Below are 18,782 nucleotides of genomic sequence, written 5' to 3'. Positions count from 1 at the left end.
AACTCGCGACACTCTTTTCAACACAACCACAACGTTGAAAATTCCTCTACACTCAAAATGTATCACCACCATAGACCTAATGATACATAAACACACGTATGTAAGGTAAATGTAGTGTAGACTAAAGAGAATTACAAAACACAAGCTTATTTCATATTACATTCCGTTTGATATGAGTATTTACAGCGTGGAGGAATTAGATTTCAGGATTTAAGTGATTCACTTTCCGTATGTGGCTGCGTGTTTCAGTTACTATTGAAACTATAAGCCTAGGTAGCTAAGTGTTGGTTCTAATAATTACTTATGAATGTGTTTTGGAATATTTGAGTTGGTGGGTATTGCTTCACATTGAATAAAATTTTAGCATTTTTATCAAAGAGATGTGCGAATGTGCGGGCAGTTATAACTGCTGAGTAGATTTGAAGCTATCACGTGAACAAAATACTTAACGACAGGGTATTCTTTCAACTTCGGAAATAGAATTATAACATCGAGTAAATAGTAGGAACCTACTTTGAATTATGAAATAGACAACGAGAAGATAATTTCCGCTATAGGCGCCACTTTATACGTGAGAAAACGTAAACTTTCATAGTTTAATGCAAACTATCAAACCCGTTCTAGATATACATTTTACAATGTACAGATCGCTACGCCTGCATCAGTTACTTAGTCTCCTTTACACCATTGCCGGCGTTGTAAACGTCTGCTCAATACTCAATATCCAATTTCCTTATACCACCTGCTACAAACTACCGGCATATGATTCTCTCTCTCCCATTATAATAGATATCCGATTGTATCGTGTATATTGCAGTAGTTAAGACACTGACTGAAACCACTCACGGATGGTTATTATGAGGCATAAATAGGATATTTATTTGGTTTAAAACACACAGACCATACAAACAATAGAGTTTTGCAAAAGCATCCCTTTTTCCGCTTACAGGTACCAAGTTTGCAACATCCTGCATAAGTCTTGATTTTCAGATTTTTCAGTCATTGACATCAAAAGTGTTACAAATTTGAACTGTGGCATGTGTTGCATTTAAATTGGCTTCCACTATACCATACGATATTCGACTTCACACCCACTCGTAAGGTTTTCCGGTGCGGGAAAAGCTATCCTCATGCATTCCTCATAAAATGGTTCTAGCTAGATATTCGCGAACTTATTTGTAAGTACATTGTTGAAGACAAAGGTCGCTCATAGTTGTATGCACTGTAAGGAAACCCTTATTGTTATGGAGAATGTTGAAATGGCGATGTTTCCTATGAAGAGATAACGATTTCGCTGAATATTTCTTACTCTTGCAATTGATTGAGAACTGTATCATTATTATAAATCTCAAAAGCATAGTACAATGAATTTATGTAAGGTATAGATTAAATGGCACCTATACCTATGTATATCTAGAAGTCCATTACTTCATTTTAATTTAACAGTAGTTATTAAAATATTATTTATGGGAAATGCTTTAATGCTAGAGATTTAAAACATTGGCTCACGTATCATTTCATACATATCTATCTACACTATACGTGTACTATATGTAGTTTCATTTCGTAGTTCAGTTTGTAGTTTTCACTCCATACAGCTGCAACTGACAACGCTAGAATTGAAACTAGTCACTGACTCTCGCCAGTTGAATCCGTGTTGAATTCCAATGATAGCCAGTCACGCGACATCACAGCTCGCACATCTGACGGCGTCCGTGAAAGTCATCCAATGAACTCACGGTTCTTTAAACTTGTTTGCCAATCAAATACTCGAGATTCTCGGTTAACGAATCAGTCAGGATTTTGGGAATTCCTATTCAGCTGGATTTTTGCGCATATGCTCTACACACATTAAAGTCACGGGTTTCCCAGTTGCAACAAATTAAATTAAATTCAATTGGATTCGTTTATTTCTAAAATAGGTTAGTGTACAATTGTACATTATACATAGTGCAACGAAAGAGAATCACAATAAAATCTATTAAACTTTAGAAAGCCAAATGCTTTTAAGAAACCTTATTAGGTAGCGGTTTTAGGGAGTTATTACACTCACGGGCAATGAAAAGGTTCCACTGAGAATATCACCAAATTAGTTACTCCTATACGGGAAAGGCTATAGCTTAATGACGCATTCTGCAACATTGAAGTACATTTAACAGAGCATCAGGTTATTACCAACTAAAAACAGTTATATTTCGTTTAAATTTAAAATTAAATATTTGAAAAAATGAAAGTCTTTTGGTGTTGGAATTTTGTGAATGGAACTTTTTCATTGCCCGTGAGTGTATTTGGTATTTACAACTCAGGTAAAGGTGCTTTGATTCCGTGTAATATTATTTTTAATGATGGAAAAAAAAACGTAATGCCCAAATGTATAAAAAACCTAAATCCTGAGCCGGAGTTGTTGAGGCAGACGCAATCTAAACTTACTAAATACATTAAGAAAGCGCTTCAGCAAAATACTGTTTACAATCTATCTCAGACGGTGCCTTACACCTCCTGTAATTAGGCAGCCAAACTTTTCCAGTTTATCGACTTGCTAAACACTGTATTCCGTAACTTTACGGTCGAATTTCGCTCGTGAAGGCTTCTGGTTTGAGCGGATCTGTTGTGTTTACAATGTTAACGAGCTATCGCGAGAGAGATCGATGCTCGGCTCGTTTGCACAGAAATGGGATCAAGTACGTATTGCGCTTCATTATTATATGTAATTTTGTAATCTAGTGCAGCTATTTAATTTAAGCAATTAAAAAATAGTAGAAAATATTTATTTTACAAATAATATAATTCCATGTTCATTATAAAAATCTTTCCATATTTAAAGAATGTAAAAAACTGTTGACTATGACGCAGAAATATGTGAAAACACCTGAAATAATAATTTACAGTATTTTAGTGAGTAATTTACATTATTTTATTTTTATATAAAAAGCGTAAGTATCTTTCAGGCGACCTCTCATATTTTTAGTAATAATAATATCCTGCCTGGGGTCTCTTCCGATTTACCTGATTTCTGATGTGGCCTTTCAGTAAAACACCTTTTTTTTTCGGTTTGGCAACTTTAATCGTTGGATTAATGGTTAGGTACACCATGGCCTGCAGGACTTATTGAGGACCTTTGGCTTCAGACTCTAAGAAAGGCCAATATGGAAACCTCCTTTTTATATATAAATAAAGTAGTAAAATCAAACCCAACTCACCGATATGCGTGGCCGCGACCCCGGTACACAGGACCGCGTAGAAATGCCACCTTGCCAGGCAGTACACGATCACCCTCGTGAAGTACAGCAGAGAGTAGACCACCAGCATGGCCACGTGCGACGTGTACCAGAGGGAGCACAGGAATATGTTTCCTGGGGTCTGGAGAGAAAGGTCATTGTTGTAGAATGGGAAGCTTTCTTTTTTGCGTGGTGTCGGTGTGGATTTTCATTGTGCTGATGAGTTGGAATAAGAATCTGCAACCTGGGAGCGTTATAATTTAGCACCTAGCAATATAGACGTTAATAAACTCGTTTAATGCGCGTTCCACCAATCACAGCGCAGCATTTATGCCGAATCGCGATATAGTATCGTTTATCTACGACGATTACGAACCTGTGTAGCGGTAGCTGGCCCACAAGAACCAGATCTTTCAGTTTCCAGTTAGTAAGGAGCACTAAAAATCCATGACCGTTAATGTTATGTTTAACTAGTAAAGTTGTTTATTTCTATGTAAACACTCACATATTTAGCTTGCCAAAATAACAGAGCGGAGATAACGATCTGATACAGCGAGAACGAGATCGCCACGAGGCTGAAGATCATCGTGTGACCGATCACCATTCTGCGTTTCATATCCGTCGACTCTTCCGTGAGGAACTCGCTGAGACCAGTGGCGCAGATTATCACAAACGATAATACCTGGAATAAATAACACACTTTGATTTAGAGATTTATTATTAGCTACCAATCCACTTTAGCAAATTAAAAAATATTTTCTTAAGTTCAATTTCACATAGGTACATGTCCCACTTTTACATAATAATATCATTGTAGAGACGGAAGTATATTCAATGATATTCGAATACAAAAAGAGCGTATACTCACAATAGTGGATACAGCTACTAATAAAACACCCTGCCTCAGAGGAAAGCCACACACTGAGTCGAGCTCGCAACATGATCGTTTTATGAATGAAACATTTCGTATTCCTACAAGTAATTGCATAACCTGCTCCTTAAAATTAGACATAGGGTCGAACTCATAACACTAGGTCATGTAAAAAAGTACGCTGTAATAATATAACATTAAATATTATTCAAAATGACTCAAAAGTTGACCGTTGTTGGAAGTAAACACTTTGTCTTGTATTGTTTTGAGTCAAAATGGTCAACATCAACAACAGCTGATATATCTGACATAAACACGCATTCACATCATTGTCCTGAGACTCCTGAGAATCAGGACGTTATTATTCTGAGAAAGTAATTAATTTATCCACGGCGGCCACACGGCGGGATAGGAAATGAGAAAAAAGATCTTACATTACAGCTGAACAGCCTACACAACTTATTTCCGGGATTGGGGGTAGGTGGAGTAATATTATGTATGAGTAGGTAGGCAGATACAGTACATCGCATGTGTGTTTCGTTTCAAATTATAATGCAAAATAATGCATCCCCCTATACAGGAGGTGGCTCGTAAAGCAAAATTTATACAACATAATAAAATCATAAAAAATATAATACAGCTGCAAACAAATTCATGTATTCCGGCCGTAAAGCGGAAAATGTACCCGGAAAAATCCCGAGTCCGTACTGGAATAATTAAAAGAATGTTTTTGCAGAGTACGCCTCAAAATTCTTATGAAATAATAATTATTGTTAATGAACAAAACGAACTGTTCCACTGCGGCACTACAACTTTACATAATTTAGTGCATCAGCATGCAGTTTTTATAAATTGTATAAGTTCATACTTAAATATACATACATGGAGTACATTGTAGTGTAAGTAGGGAAAATTTGAGTTTCTCTACCCTACGCAAGACTTTAGGTCACCCTTAATCTGTGCGCAGTAAGGGTTATATTCCAACAGCTAGTGTTGCTTTTCGGGTGTCCGGTGAACAGTTCCGGATGTAGCTCGGCTCCCGACTGCAGCTAAGTGCTAGTACAAAATGCGGTTTAGTCATTCGCAAACTGAAGCAAACAATTCGTGTGTTAGCGGCGGAAAGCACTAACTAAACCTGACGGTGCCTGTGTAGGAAGGCAAAACTTGAATTTCTAAACAATTGGTAGTGTGTAAAATGTTAATGTATTTAATTTTAGAGGTTTATAATGCAAAATAAGTTTAAAACTAGCCAAAAATATATCGTTTCTGTTTCAATACCATGTATGTAAGATAATAGTTACTGCGATTGGTATATACCACGTCTCCTGCAGTGTGATTCTCTCGACTCTGAATCCGGAGTGAATTCCGTAGACAAATCGAATGCGCACTAGCGACATGTTATAAAGTCATTTTGCTTTTGTCTATTTAGAAAGAAACTTTTACAAAATGAATGCAGTCGGGTATAGGTAGTCATTTCCAAAACTACACTGTCACCACCCCACTGACTGCAATAAACTAAAACAATCTATCCCAACAGCACCTTGACTAAATAAAGGCAAACTTTACGATCTGCTCAAACAGGCAGAAGTCGCCGAGACGCCAAGCGAAGCTGTCGGGTGAACCAGCGTAAAAGTAACACCACATAAATAAAACAATGCACGCAAATAAATTCACTAAACCCCCACATTCAGACTAGATCCGGACCACCATGGCGGTGACGCGATCGCGTAAACGGATGTATTATTATTTAAGTTGTCAACCCAATATCGATGTCGATGTCGTAAGTATTGGTTAGACAAATTACAACCACACAATTTGTAAATGTCCACCTCACATATTCTTTCGATAAACCTCCCGATTTCCGGTACGGTAATCTACTTATTTATATCATTGAAAGGTCTTGCTACTCAGCACTCAGCAACAAAATTGCAACTAATTTCGCCAAAGATCCTACAGTTAGTAACTCGTAAGTAACCACAAAAAAAATATACAAAAAAACAAAAACCTTTTTTTTTAACTCGGTTGTCCTGATAGTTACGTAGTCGGCCGCCGCAGTCCATACGCCCCCTTGTCTTGTCATTGCGGGCTATAAAGGGGTCTACCAAGCACTGGGCTCAACAGCCCCCGCGAGACCTCCATGTCCTATTATTTATATTCGTGAAAACTGCCCGTCGACCGCACTGGTTAGATTGTAATAAATGGCCACGCTCAGTTCATTTATTCATTTATTTCTATGGTTAAGGCGTTGTTCATTTAAATTCTCTTTAGGTTGTACGCCAAAAATATATGATGAATAAGATGTGTGTATATTTATACACAGATAGGTACTGCGGTTTTCTATTCAACCGCAGTACCTATCAGGATAACTGTTTAAACCGTAAAATTTGATACTCACATATTACTAGAATATCTAAGAAATTGCATAATGGTTAGGAATAAGTATGCTATAAAGTTAGTTTACAATTCAGAATATTGACTTAATTATATTTCGCCTGAAAAACAAACTCAATAGAAGCACACCAACGATTAACTAAACGATACAGTTTACAGCGTAGGTACTATGCTACGAAGCTACGAAGAAAAGTAAATTGCTTTGTAGTTATTTTTTATCGGGCAAGTTTGAAAACTTTTTCGTAGAAGTTCTTTTAACGAGCATTTTATTTTTATCGCTGAAAATTGTAGCCCCCAATAACGATTTAGTATGCATAATATTTAGAGCACTTGCTAACTATACCTATAACATATAGGACCAATTTCAATTGGTTTTATATCTGAGAAAAGATCTCCAGATTCATAGGAAAAACCAGTTCGTCATGGAGGATGGTATGATTCATAGCCAAAAAAATTGGCATTAAGGACGGAGAGTTTTCTGAAATGTTACCTATAATTTTGTCATTATTAATGAAGAGTTGAGAAAAATATTCTTTCAAACAACCGTTGGTTGGTTTAAAAAGTTGTTCAGACATTTCATGATAAAGATGGGATCTCATAGATAATTTCGTCTGAGTCTGTGATTGTCTAAACTAGTAGCCTAGACCTAATGCCTAATTGTCTAGACACATATCCCTTCAAGGACATGCTTATCCTATCAAAAAGTAACACTGAATTTTTATTCCGCTAAAACCTGCATACTGTTTTCTTATTGAAGGCTTTCAGGCAGTTTGAGGATATATTAAGACGAGTGAAACGAGGGCTATAATACACCTTCTTGTAGCAACTTCCGTTTGTGTATTTAAATTGACATTGGCATGAGGTAAATCGCTTGGAAGCCTCTCCGAATGAGGGTAATGACAAGGAATATGACAAGGGTATTTCGGGTGTTTTGCAGCTTTTGAAAAAGATAAAAGTATTTTTCGCTTTGAGAGATGAGTGCCAATTTTAGACCGAGATCTTTATGTTATTCATTTACAGCTCAGACATGTTGGTTTTAACCTATGAAAGAAATCAATTAAAAATAATTCTACTTGACATCATCATTATTAATAAATAGTGCACAAAAGACCATTTAAAATGTAAAACTGTCATTTCCTTTGTGATTATCGTAACGAAAATTTCCAACAAACCGTTTACAATGTCATTAACGGAACTTACAAAGGCTTTTCACTGCATATTTTAAGCTTTTCGACCTGTTCTTTATTAATTGATGTCAATAATCGTTGGCCTACCTACTAGTATAATTTTTAAATGTGCTTTTTACAATTAATGTTAATACATAATTACTTCATTTATATTTGTCTTCGGGATATATTTAAATACATAGACTTCTAACTTTTACTGCACTAACTGTTTAGTTTGCTTTGACAAATTTATAAGTTTTCTTTGAACCTGATAATGAAGTTGAGTTTAGAACCCGCAGACGAGAAAATAATTAAAATATTTTATGCAAGATATGCCAAGGAAAATTTGTAGAAAATTATAACAGCACAAAATGTTAAAGAACAATTCATTCAACGAACACGAACATATTTATCTATGGAGGGTTGGTGGGTGAGCTATAAGAAGACACAGAAGTAATTAAACCATAGAAGTAATTAATACTTATAAATATTATAACTTACGCATCAATCTTCACTATCGGTTTTGAATCTTATTATTTATGTGTAGTATGTAGAGTAAAGTAAAATATTTATTGATTTGCACATAAAACACATAACAAGTAAAATTAAAATCTTAATTTACCAAACAAAAAGTATTTTTGCGCACATCTTACATTTAAAATGTATACCTATATGTATAAATTTACAGTGGAACTCCATTGAAACCTATTTTAAACTATCTGCTTTGTTTGATTCAACCACATAGAAAGCTGGAATAGACTGGCCGAGAGCCCAAGCCCAAGTTATTATTAGGAAGTCATACCAAGTGGAGCACATAATATAAATATCACTTAGTCGAGACTAACTAGTTGCCGAACTTTGTTACATTGAGGCCGCGTCCCTATTGTAGGGATGTGCTGAAGGCATAATCAATAATACATAAATCAATAATTACAATAATACTTATCTTATTACTATTCGTGCTGTAAGATTGTTAGTCTTGTCGCATTGTCACCATTTTATACCATGCAAATTGCAAATTACTGTAAATTATAGAGATATAGTTATAGTCATCGGGATATAGTCAGCGGAGCGGTGGTAGCTCAGTCGGGTAAGCGCCCGCTTCTCACGCCAGAGATGCGGGTTCGAATCCCGGCGCTGACATGTACCAATGAGTTATTTTCTGAATTTAAGTACAATGTATACCATCGCTCTTACGGTGAAGGAAAACATCGTGAGGAAACCTGCATATCTAGATTTAGCACACCTAGATATGTGAACCCACCAACCCGCAGTGGACCAGCGTGGTGGGAAATGGTCCAAGCTTAGGAAGGCAGTTTAGACCTTGGGGATATGCACAAAAGTTCCATTCGAGAGAGCCAGGTGCAGGTACTGACACTCCCACAGAGAATAGAATAGAATAGAATATACTCATAATTGAAATGGTAGCGTCATGTAGATGTAAGGTTGGTGAATTAATTTATCTCTACATGTGCTCACATATTGAAAATTTGTAATTATCACGGTATCACGGTAGGTATCACGACGTTCATATACACTTATTCATATTATGTATAGGTATACTTTATGCCATATGACATGACCAACAAAGCCGACCCTAAATAAGGATAAGGCAAGGAAGAAGAAGAAGAAGAAGACTTTATATGCCGCAAACGTTTATATATATAAAAAGTTATGAAAATAATTTAAATAATATCAATTTTCTGCATAACGTCGCGTCGTAGTTTTTATCCAATACATGTGGTACATCTCTATACTAGACAGTAGGTACTTTAACAGAAGGAACATAAATTTTATGCAAACTACTCCCTGCAGGGTCCTTCCCGAAATCCTTGTGGCGTGGTCACCCGGCTAGTGAGTGCTAGTTTATTTCAATGTGACCCTAATTGGTTGTGTGGTAAGGATGGTTTTCGGAAATTAGTTTGTAGGGATGCTTATTAGCTACTTTGTGTTTGGTAGATGGTTCACTTAAGTTATGCCGACGAATGTTGATGGTACGAGTATTATCTTTCACATTTATACAACGTACCTACGTACCTACAATGTTTACATTTTTTGATGTAGTAAACAACTTTGATATGAGATTGTTTGAGTGAGATGATTAAAATAAACGTAAACATTAATTACCAAATGGCAAGCCGTTAACATTGACAAATGAAAGATGTAAATAATTTAAAATTGCACTCCATAATTTATACGAGCATTTCGTCAGTGAACTTAATGATCTCTTTGTCCCAGTAACAATTTATTACAGCATAAAACTATAAACATACTCCATTATCCAATACATAATTTGACTACACTTTTGAAATACCTGAAATAAATAATGAGTACTCTACATCATCAGAAATATTCACTCATAATAATTTAAGTACTCGTATGTAATATGCGATCTATGCGACTTAAAATTAAACTCGATAGCTATATGTAGCCGTAGATACCTACTTATTAAATAATGAATAACATTTTATAGTGTAGCAACTACTTTATATTCACTGAAAGCACACAGTGTAGTAAAAGAAACGCGGCCTGAAACTCGTAAAAAATATGTATCTCCATGGTTTATTCTTATTATACAGATACAGTGTGATAAAGTTTAACTTTGCCTATTCGTTCTTAAAGCCCATGTTATGGGTGTTACGTGAATATTTTCGTAAAAAGAGCATAAAATGTATGGTATCCAATGCATAAGTGAACATGCCTCCTCAAGCTTAATACAACATTTACCTATAGATTCCTACTCGTGTGTGCTCAGATCAAAACCTCATTTTAAACTAAGGACTTTTTACCTAGGTAATACATAGAAAGTAACCTTTTCACACTAAATCGCTGAAAAACATTTATTTCGAAAAGGAAGCACATAGCTACGAACTATCGAAGACATTTCATGTCGAAGCCAACAAAACAATCTGATCCACCTTTTTGTTCCCTAAGCCCTGGGTATAAGGTTAAATTTTGCGTGTTTAAAATGAATGAAACAGTTTGTAGTAAGCTTGGGTTTTCGTGTTTCGGTCGCGAGGCGCTCGACCGGTGAAGATTTGTGAAGCTGGCAACATTCCGCTTAAAATGAGAACTCCAAGGTATGTGTCCTCCTTCCGAAACACTGTTCTTTTAGATTTCTGTGCCGGCAACCGAGAACTGAACGAATAATTCAGGGCTGACTGTGTTGGCTTCTGTGTTTCTTTTACTGCACAGGAACTATACTAAGATTTTGAAATACCTTAACTTTCAGATTTCTTATCATGGCTTCTATATTACACACATTTATATACCTAAATCTTTATACCTTAGAAGCCTTAGATCATTGACTTACATTACTAGCCTTAGATTAACATTGGTAATCTAAGTTTTATGTAATTAAAATAACAACACGAACTCGGGTGTACCCTTATGCCTTTATATAACTTTCTGTCAGTTTCAAGTTGTGAATATACGAAGTCTTTAAGATACGAAGCAGATACGAAGTCATGCCTTGGAAAATTTACTCAAATAAGAAACTGAGCATTAACCAATACTATTTATTTTGAAATCTTATCTCAGGAACCTATATATTATTTTCTCCGAAAAAGCTCCTCTGTTAGCCATAAGAGCATACCTAATAATTATTCCGTGGAACGGGATATAATTACGTACTTTATCAGTCTTTGTGGCGCCACAAAGCCGCAGTTTCCCGCTGGTGTTCCTTCACCAAGATGCTTCGTTCAAACCTAATTAATTACATGGATTCTTGTACAAAGAGAAAACAGAACTGTTGTTTAAGTTTCAGAGTTTCAGCGCTCGAGGGACAAACTCGAATTAGCGGTTAGCCGCTTTTAAAACGGCTTTTAATTTCAGAACCATTTCAGAAGACGCGTGTTTTTATGGCTGGTTGTTTTAACTGGAAGCTGCAATATCGTTGCTAGTGAAGGCTTAATTAAACTTTCAAAAACGGTAATAACTATATTAATATTATAAAGTTTGTAGTTGATAAATTTCTACTATGGTTTATATTGTAAATGTTCATGTTAAACTATAAAAAATTGGAATAATTTTAAACTAGGCAACTGAATTTGCTATAAGTATACTATACACCCTTTTTCTCATAAATTTGAGATGCAAATAAAACTTAAATCCATTACCTACATGACACAGGTGTTACGATATCTCTTGAAGTTCACAGGCAAGTGTGAAGTGTGAACAAACAAATCTAATTCCATGAGTATGTTAACAAAACTCCGCGGAAGAGTGTTATTGAAGGATTCCCTAATCGAATTACAGTGAAGTTGTCTGCAAGAGGAGTTCCGCGAACTTCACCAGCGATCGGAATCAATTTAGACTTTTTCGTCTTTCCTTGAGCATGCCTACTGGGAGACCAACTTTTCCTGTACGACTTGTTGGTAAAAATTGGTGAGGAGTTTTACTAGTCGATGTACTGTTCGTAGTTTTTTTATTTATTTAGGCAAATATTTGTAATTCTTCAGATTTTAATGTCCGAATGGTGACTATGGTTTATGGCATAGGTACCTCCGTGTTAAACTTCAACATTTCTCTATATACCTAGAGATCGAGATCTAGATATATGCAGGTTTCCTAAAGGTGTTTTCCTTCACCGAAAGAGCACGACTGTGTATATTACAGATAAGTAAATTACAAAGAACTGATTGGTGCTTATATGTATAGGTACCTATGACGGTGAAATGAATTAAAGTTGAACTTGACCAGCCCCCGTATTATGTAACTCCGAGTGGGGTTGGTTGGTATAAAATGGCTGACAACTTAGACCATTATTAATTAATAACTTTTTACTGACTTATCTGATTTCACAAACGTTTATGTTGAATGTAAGGATATATTGGCAGGCTTCTTGCATATTTCTTTCACTAAGATTTTTGGTGTTTTCGGTTAATAAGTCTCTAAGTTGATACCAATTATCACCGGTTGCTAACTCTCAAAAAGTTACAAAATACGGGGGCAGGCCAAAGATGATACATTAATTTGTTGTATATTTTTCCTTATGTGTCATAATCAATACATTATAAGCAAGCTGTTAATAGCGGACCTAGATCTCACTCTACTCTAACTATGTCATGGTCAAAGCTATCTCGCTTCACTTGAAGTAGAGTAAAAGTATTATTATTGAAAATTATTATGAATGTACACATGATAATGTGTTAAACTAAGTACAGTCAGCTTCAAAAAAATTAACAGTTGAAACAAAATATACAAAAAAGATGTACCTACCTATGATGGAAATTATTTAGATAGTTTCTAAGTGAGAAAATATCATCGGAAGGAAACATGCATGTCTTTAAATGTTTTTATCCCCACAACCCGCAGTAGACTATTTAGTGGAAAATGGTCTTAACTCTGAACCTGGTGCAGGGGCTGAAATGTACCGTCCCTGACTACATTGAACTGCGGTGCCATCGGGAATATAATTACCTTAGTTATTCGATATTTTCCATTTTCGGAATTGTAATAATGCGCTTTATTATACGGGGTAAGACAGGGGGGTTTGTCTTCCCCTAAATTGTTTAACCTGTACATGAATGATCTGATAGGTGAGCTCAGCAGCACCAAAGTTGGATGCTCAATAGATGGCGTTATGATCAATAACATAAGCTATGCAGATGACATGGTGCTGCTGAGCCCATCGATCAACGGTCTCACGAGGCTTCTGGCAGTCTGCGAGTCGTATGCGGAAACACACGGACTTAGGTACGAGTACAATACTAAAAAAGTGAACTGTTAGTCTTTCAGGCTCCAAATATAAAAAAGAGACTGGTTCCTTCAGTCTACTTAGGAGGAGTAGAGTAAAACAGAGTCACCGAGTTCAAGTACCTGGGTCACGTGGTCACGGAGACGCTCGTAGACGACCTGGACATGGAGCGGGAGCGCAGGGCGCTGGCGGTCAGGTGCAACATGCTGGCTCGCCGGTTTGCACGCTGTTTGCATACTCGACAAGTCAAGCTTTTTTTTTTTAAGCTGACCTTGTTCCGACCGTACTGTCAGTCCTTCTACACGTGCAGCCTGTGGGTCAACTACACGCGCCGGGCCTACAGCGCGCTGCGCGTCCAGTACAATAACGCACTGAGGATCGTGTTGGGGCTGCCGAGATTCTGCTCCGCATCAGGTATGTTCGCTGAAGCCAGAGTGGATGACTTCTTTGTCGTCATGCGTAAGCGAGCAGCCTCCTTGCTATCGCGTACGCGGAGCAGCTCGAATGCTATCCTCAGTGTGTTGGCGGATAGGATGGATAGTCCAATTGTGAGGCATTGCGTAGGTGTACACACTACACATTAACCGAAATAAGAAATGAATGTATTTATTTATTAATTCAATTTATTATTTCACTTTATCTAATCCAATTTATTTCGCATTTAAAATGACATTTAAGTATATTTATTTATTATTTCGGATCTAATTTAATTTAATTTTTGCATGTTATTTTTATATTTTGACTAACAATTTTTGACATGTTTTACTAATTCACTATGGATGTTACCTATATCTGAAAATAAATGTTTAATAATAATTATTATTTACAATTAGATGTACATTCCTCCTCCAACTGAACAATTTTGAAAAACTTAAGAAAGCAAAATATACCAGAAGTAAAGTTGACCCGACTATTACTCTCTATTACTACGTGAATATACCTACTATGTGAATAGTTTTAGCCGACTGTACCACAACAAAAGTTGCACTCTGTACTTATAGTTAAACGATCGACCACAAATTGACCCAAATCGGGCAGCGTTTCACAGTTGTCGCTCACAAAGCGTTGTAATTACACCGAGCAGCGGCAGCGGCCGTCCGCATCACGCGCAATCACACCCATCCTGCACTTTTACAATAGCAGTCGCTGCAACCGCTTACAACACGCGAATAAAATGATAAATACAATTTTCATAACGATGTGCCTCATCACAGCCGCAGTCGCACAGTCGAACGGTGAATTCTGGTGGCTCAACGATCACGTCAAAAAGCTACACGGAGCAGACATCCCGCCGGCCAAGTTCGAACAACTCAATCAATACGACAACGATGAAAATGATAAAGTGGTGTTCGGTAATGATATAGAAATCAAAGAACACAAATTAGCCAGGGAAAGAAATAAGAGTGACGTTATTGAGCTCCACTTTCCTCATCCGGATAAATTGGTTTCGCCACAACATGTGAATAACAATGAAAGTATTGGTAATTATGAACTGAACAGTAGTAACGCTATGAAGTATCGTGTGAATGTAACTGAAAGACATAATGATGAATTCAGATTTCACTTTCCTGATGATTCCGAAATATGGAATGATAATAACAACAATTCAAGCCAACTTATAGATGCCGCTCCAACTGATGTTAATGAAGAAATACATTTTGAGCCCAGTGAAGAGGAAATTGGATATGCTGAAAGCATTTGTTCGTATTTAGAAGAAAAACAGTGTGGACAAAAAGATGGATTTATTTACAAAGATACAAAACGGTAAGGATACAGATACATTAGTTATTTCAGAACTTTATAATAAATTTATATGAAATTTATAAAATTATTGAAACTTCAAAACACACCTAACGGAGCGCCGCAGCTCAGGTAGCAATCCACTGAGTGAAAGAGTTCTGATTGTAAATGAAATCAACTTACATGAGCTCCGTTAGGTGTGTTTTGAACTTCAATAATTCTTGACTGCCTCGACGTACAGATACGGTTTTGGTATCATTGTTTATCTTATTTCAAATACTTTTTAATAAATACATAAAAATACATCAAAGGGGGGCTATTTTCAAAGTTATTCAAGTAAATGTAAATTTTTGCTGTTTTTATTGTCCAAAAAACTTGATTAGGTGCTTGTAACTTATTTTATGTAAGTAACTTTTTAGCAGTTGTGCATATTTTTATTGGATAGAGATGACTTTTTGTGGATAAAACCATTTTATTTCATGTCCGTAAGGCGTTTAAATCTCGAGATATGTTTTTTTATGAAAACTAAGTATCTAAAACTTTAAAAATAACATGTTAATAATGTGTTATTCCCTACCACCCACGATAGGACCCTTCTCATATAATTTAAAAAAATAAAAAACCGACTTCAAAAAACCACTAAAATGTAAGAAATATTTTAAGGCTAACACAAATTCTACTCGTATGTGACAGTACAAATATACCTAAGGAGGAACTGTTCTTTTTTTGATGTTGGTGCGGTGACAAAGTAATCTGAAGAAATATGGCACCAACTATTTTTTTAAATTATTATTTTATTTTATAGTTTTTAGTTTATTTGCAATAATTTTCAATCAAAAGTAAGGTGCAAATTATACCAAAAAGTCCTACTAATCAATACGAATCATTCAAGCCTAAACACGAAGTAGTTGCTATATACTGTTGAGGAGTTCCCCTGACTGCCTTCCGTTTCCATCATCAGATCAGCTCAAGGTCACCACCATTATATTATATTAGAATTTTCAAAATCGGTCCATAAACGGCGGAGTAATCGGTGAACATACATAAAAAAAAAGATAAAAAAAAAAGAAAAGATCCCGACGAATTGAGAACCTCCTCCTTTTTTTGAAGTCGGTTAAAAATGACGACGACTGACGACCGAATGGCCTAGTGGTTAGTGACCCTGACTACTGAGCCGAAGGTCCCGGGTTCGATTCCCGGCTGGGGCAGATATTTGTTTAAAGACAGATATTTGTACTCGGCTCTTGGGTGTTGATATTTATATTTAGTATCTATCTATCTATGTATCTGTGTAGATATATCTGCTGTCCGACACCCATAACACAGGTTCTGCCTAGCTTGGGGTCAGATGGCCGTGTGTGAGATGTCCCCACATATTTATTTATAAAAAATGGCCGCCATTTCTAGAATATTGAGATTTGACTCCACATATGGGGGTGTTTTCTCGAAGAAATCACTCGTAGAATACACCCTTAAAGTTTGTCGGGTTCGAAAAACAACACATTGTATACTATAACTACTTGGTCTTCTTTAAAACTCTTATGTATATTCCTTGCAATTTGAGTAAATTTCTGTGTTATTGTAGGTCAAAAAAGCCTGAATTACCCTCCAACAAAAAACAACTGGTTTGTTGCATCCTACCACTGAAAGTAAAACCGAAAAAGCCAAGTCTAGTATTTCCTGAAACGCGGGCTAGGATTGTATTCCGATATAAACGCTCCAATACTGATGACCGGGCCCTGAATCAGAGAAAAAACATTCTCGATCGGAGGTTCTATTCACAATACCAAAACTTCATTCCGATTACCCAAAGTCACGTGACCAAAAGAATAGTAACCCATGATGATGACTATGACGATCCTTATGCAAATATTAAAAACATCGCTTTCAAAACCCCGGTAACTCCATATAAGAAAAGGCCTTTTACTACATCAACTTTCGGCTACAATGACTATGATGATACTTCCGAAGATTATGCCGATGAACTGCCCAAGCCTGGACTTATAGGATTATATTCCGATCACGGGAATCCAGGATCTTGGATGTTTGTGAATAACGATGATGATGATGATAACGTTGGAGATGAATATGATGATTTTGGATATGGGGCTTCAGTTTCTACAGTAGACCCGCGATTAGGTGAGCATAATTTTATTATCACTTTGTATGTTTTCATATCATAAATAATATGTATGTTTATTTTAATTTTGATTTTAGATCGGCTAGGACCTAAACCTACCCAGATTCCCAACAGACGCAAGACACCATCAAAGTATACAAGTACATCCGAAGAAACCGATTACCGATCTGGCAGTGAAACAATTAGTTATCAGTCGAATCCAGACTTTAAACTTCTGCAAGGCTTCAAGCTTTTAAACTTAGTAAGGAATAAAAGTCGGATCTATACAAAGAATTCAAGAAAGTCATCCACGGAAAGTGTAGTAAGTGAAGATGGTCCGGAATCTTTGCTAGACAATGTTGGAGGTGACACAACTTCAACAGACTTTGAAGATTTGCATGATCTGGACAAGCAAGTGTTCAAAGAATGTGGAAAAGTTTCTAAGCAGAAAGTTTACACTGGTAGGTTGGATGTCTAAATATAATCTATGTAACTAACTTAGGGTCTAGACAGACGGACTGCATTTCAACTGCAATCCAACTGCAAATTGCAGTTCAGATGCAGTTTTAATGCAGTTTGAATGCAGTTGACACGACTGCAATAGAACTGCAAACCAAACGCGAAGTCCTAGTTCACACGACTGCACGCCGACTGCAATTGAACTGCAATTGGACTTCGCGTTTGGTTTGCAGTTCTATTGCAGTCTGTCAACTGCATTCAAACTGCAATTTGCAGTTGGATTGCAGTTGAAATGCAGTCCGTCTGTCTAGACCCTTAGTACCTTTCTAGGTAAGTAGGTAGGTACTTAATATAATATACAAAATATTACTCTGGATCCACTGAACCGATTTCTATATTAATGCCACGTAAACCGTCTTTTCGTGGGGATTCTGAGATAAAAAGTAGATTACACTTACAAAGAAAGCTGGTTCTACATTATTTCAGTGTATCGTTTTGCATGGCCTCGGTGTGACGCAAAATAATGTGCCATGCATGAAGCCATGCCACGCAGACACGATACGATACGTGACTGTCCTAGCCAACATAATTACCCAGGAGTTCTTTCGCTAAGCCAACAACTGAAGCCAAGTCCACTCACCGCAGGTGCAGGCGAGACTCGCTCGAGCTGGCTGCTGCTGGTGGGCCGGCGCCGCCGCCCGCGCTGCCACGCCGCGCTGCTGCATCCCCGCGCTGCCCTCACTGCCGCTAGCTGCGTCTATGGGTATACCATTTAACACTGTAGCTTTACCAAAATGTGCGATTCTGAATGATGCATTCTAAAATTAGCGCTGTCACTTAAAATAGATTTTCGCCTCTAGAATCCCAAGAATGTCGTAAAACGAATACAGCAGAAAGTTCATTTTCTATTATTCATGTATTGTATGTTTTAAGAAATAAATAACCACTTACCTCCCATTTGCCAATGTTCCAGCTTCACATTTTGCTAACCTATCTATTCACTCCACAGGGCAGCGTCCGGGGAGCTAGTAGTCTACGCCGGCGTGTGGGACCTCAGTGACGAGACACAGAAGCAGCAAAGACCGGCCTCAGCCCACGTGCACCCGCGGTACACCCAGAA

The 18,782-nt window shown here is 36.9% G+C and overlaps 2 protein-coding genes across 2 annotated transcripts; one reads left to right on the top strand and one right to left on the bottom strand.

Moving 5' to 3' along the window:
- Positions 1 to 2,752: 2,752 nt before the first annotated feature.
- On the bottom strand, positions 2,753 to 4,377 carry LOC105392954. Its single transcript, XM_011564648.3, has 4 exons — positions 4,087 to 4,377; positions 3,724 to 3,900; positions 3,201 to 3,360; positions 2,753 to 2,869 (listed from the first exon to the last, which is right to left on the bottom strand). Exons 1-4 carry the CDS (start codon positions 4,228 to 4,230, stop codon positions 2,799 to 2,801), a joined length of 552 nt encoding a protein of 183 aa, XP_011562950.3. The 5' UTR covers positions 4,231 to 4,377; the 3' UTR covers positions 2,753 to 2,798.
- A 9,990-nt stretch (positions 4,378 to 14,367) lies between these two features.
- Positions 14,368 to 17,681, top strand: LOC105392963. The gene is made up of 3 exons (XM_048627491.1): positions 14,368 to 15,108; positions 16,670 to 17,223; positions 17,302 to 17,681. The coding sequence occupies exons 1-3, from the start codon at positions 14,519 to 14,521 to the stop codon at positions 17,679 to 17,681; spliced, it is 1,524 nt and encodes a 507-aa protein (XP_048483448.1). The 5' UTR covers positions 14,368 to 14,518.
- The last annotated feature ends 1,101 nt before the right edge of the window (positions 17,682 to 18,782 follow it).

The sequence above is a fragment of the Plutella xylostella genome, chromosome 18 (genome assembly GCF_932276165.1).
Source record: "Plutella xylostella chromosome 18, ilPluXylo3.1, whole genome shotgun sequence".
NCBI lineage: Eukaryota > Metazoa > Arthropoda > Insecta > Lepidoptera > Plutellidae > Plutella > Plutella xylostella.
The sequence above is the reverse complement of the archived record's forward strand: the minus strand, read 5'-3'. Positions and strand labels throughout refer to the sequence as shown.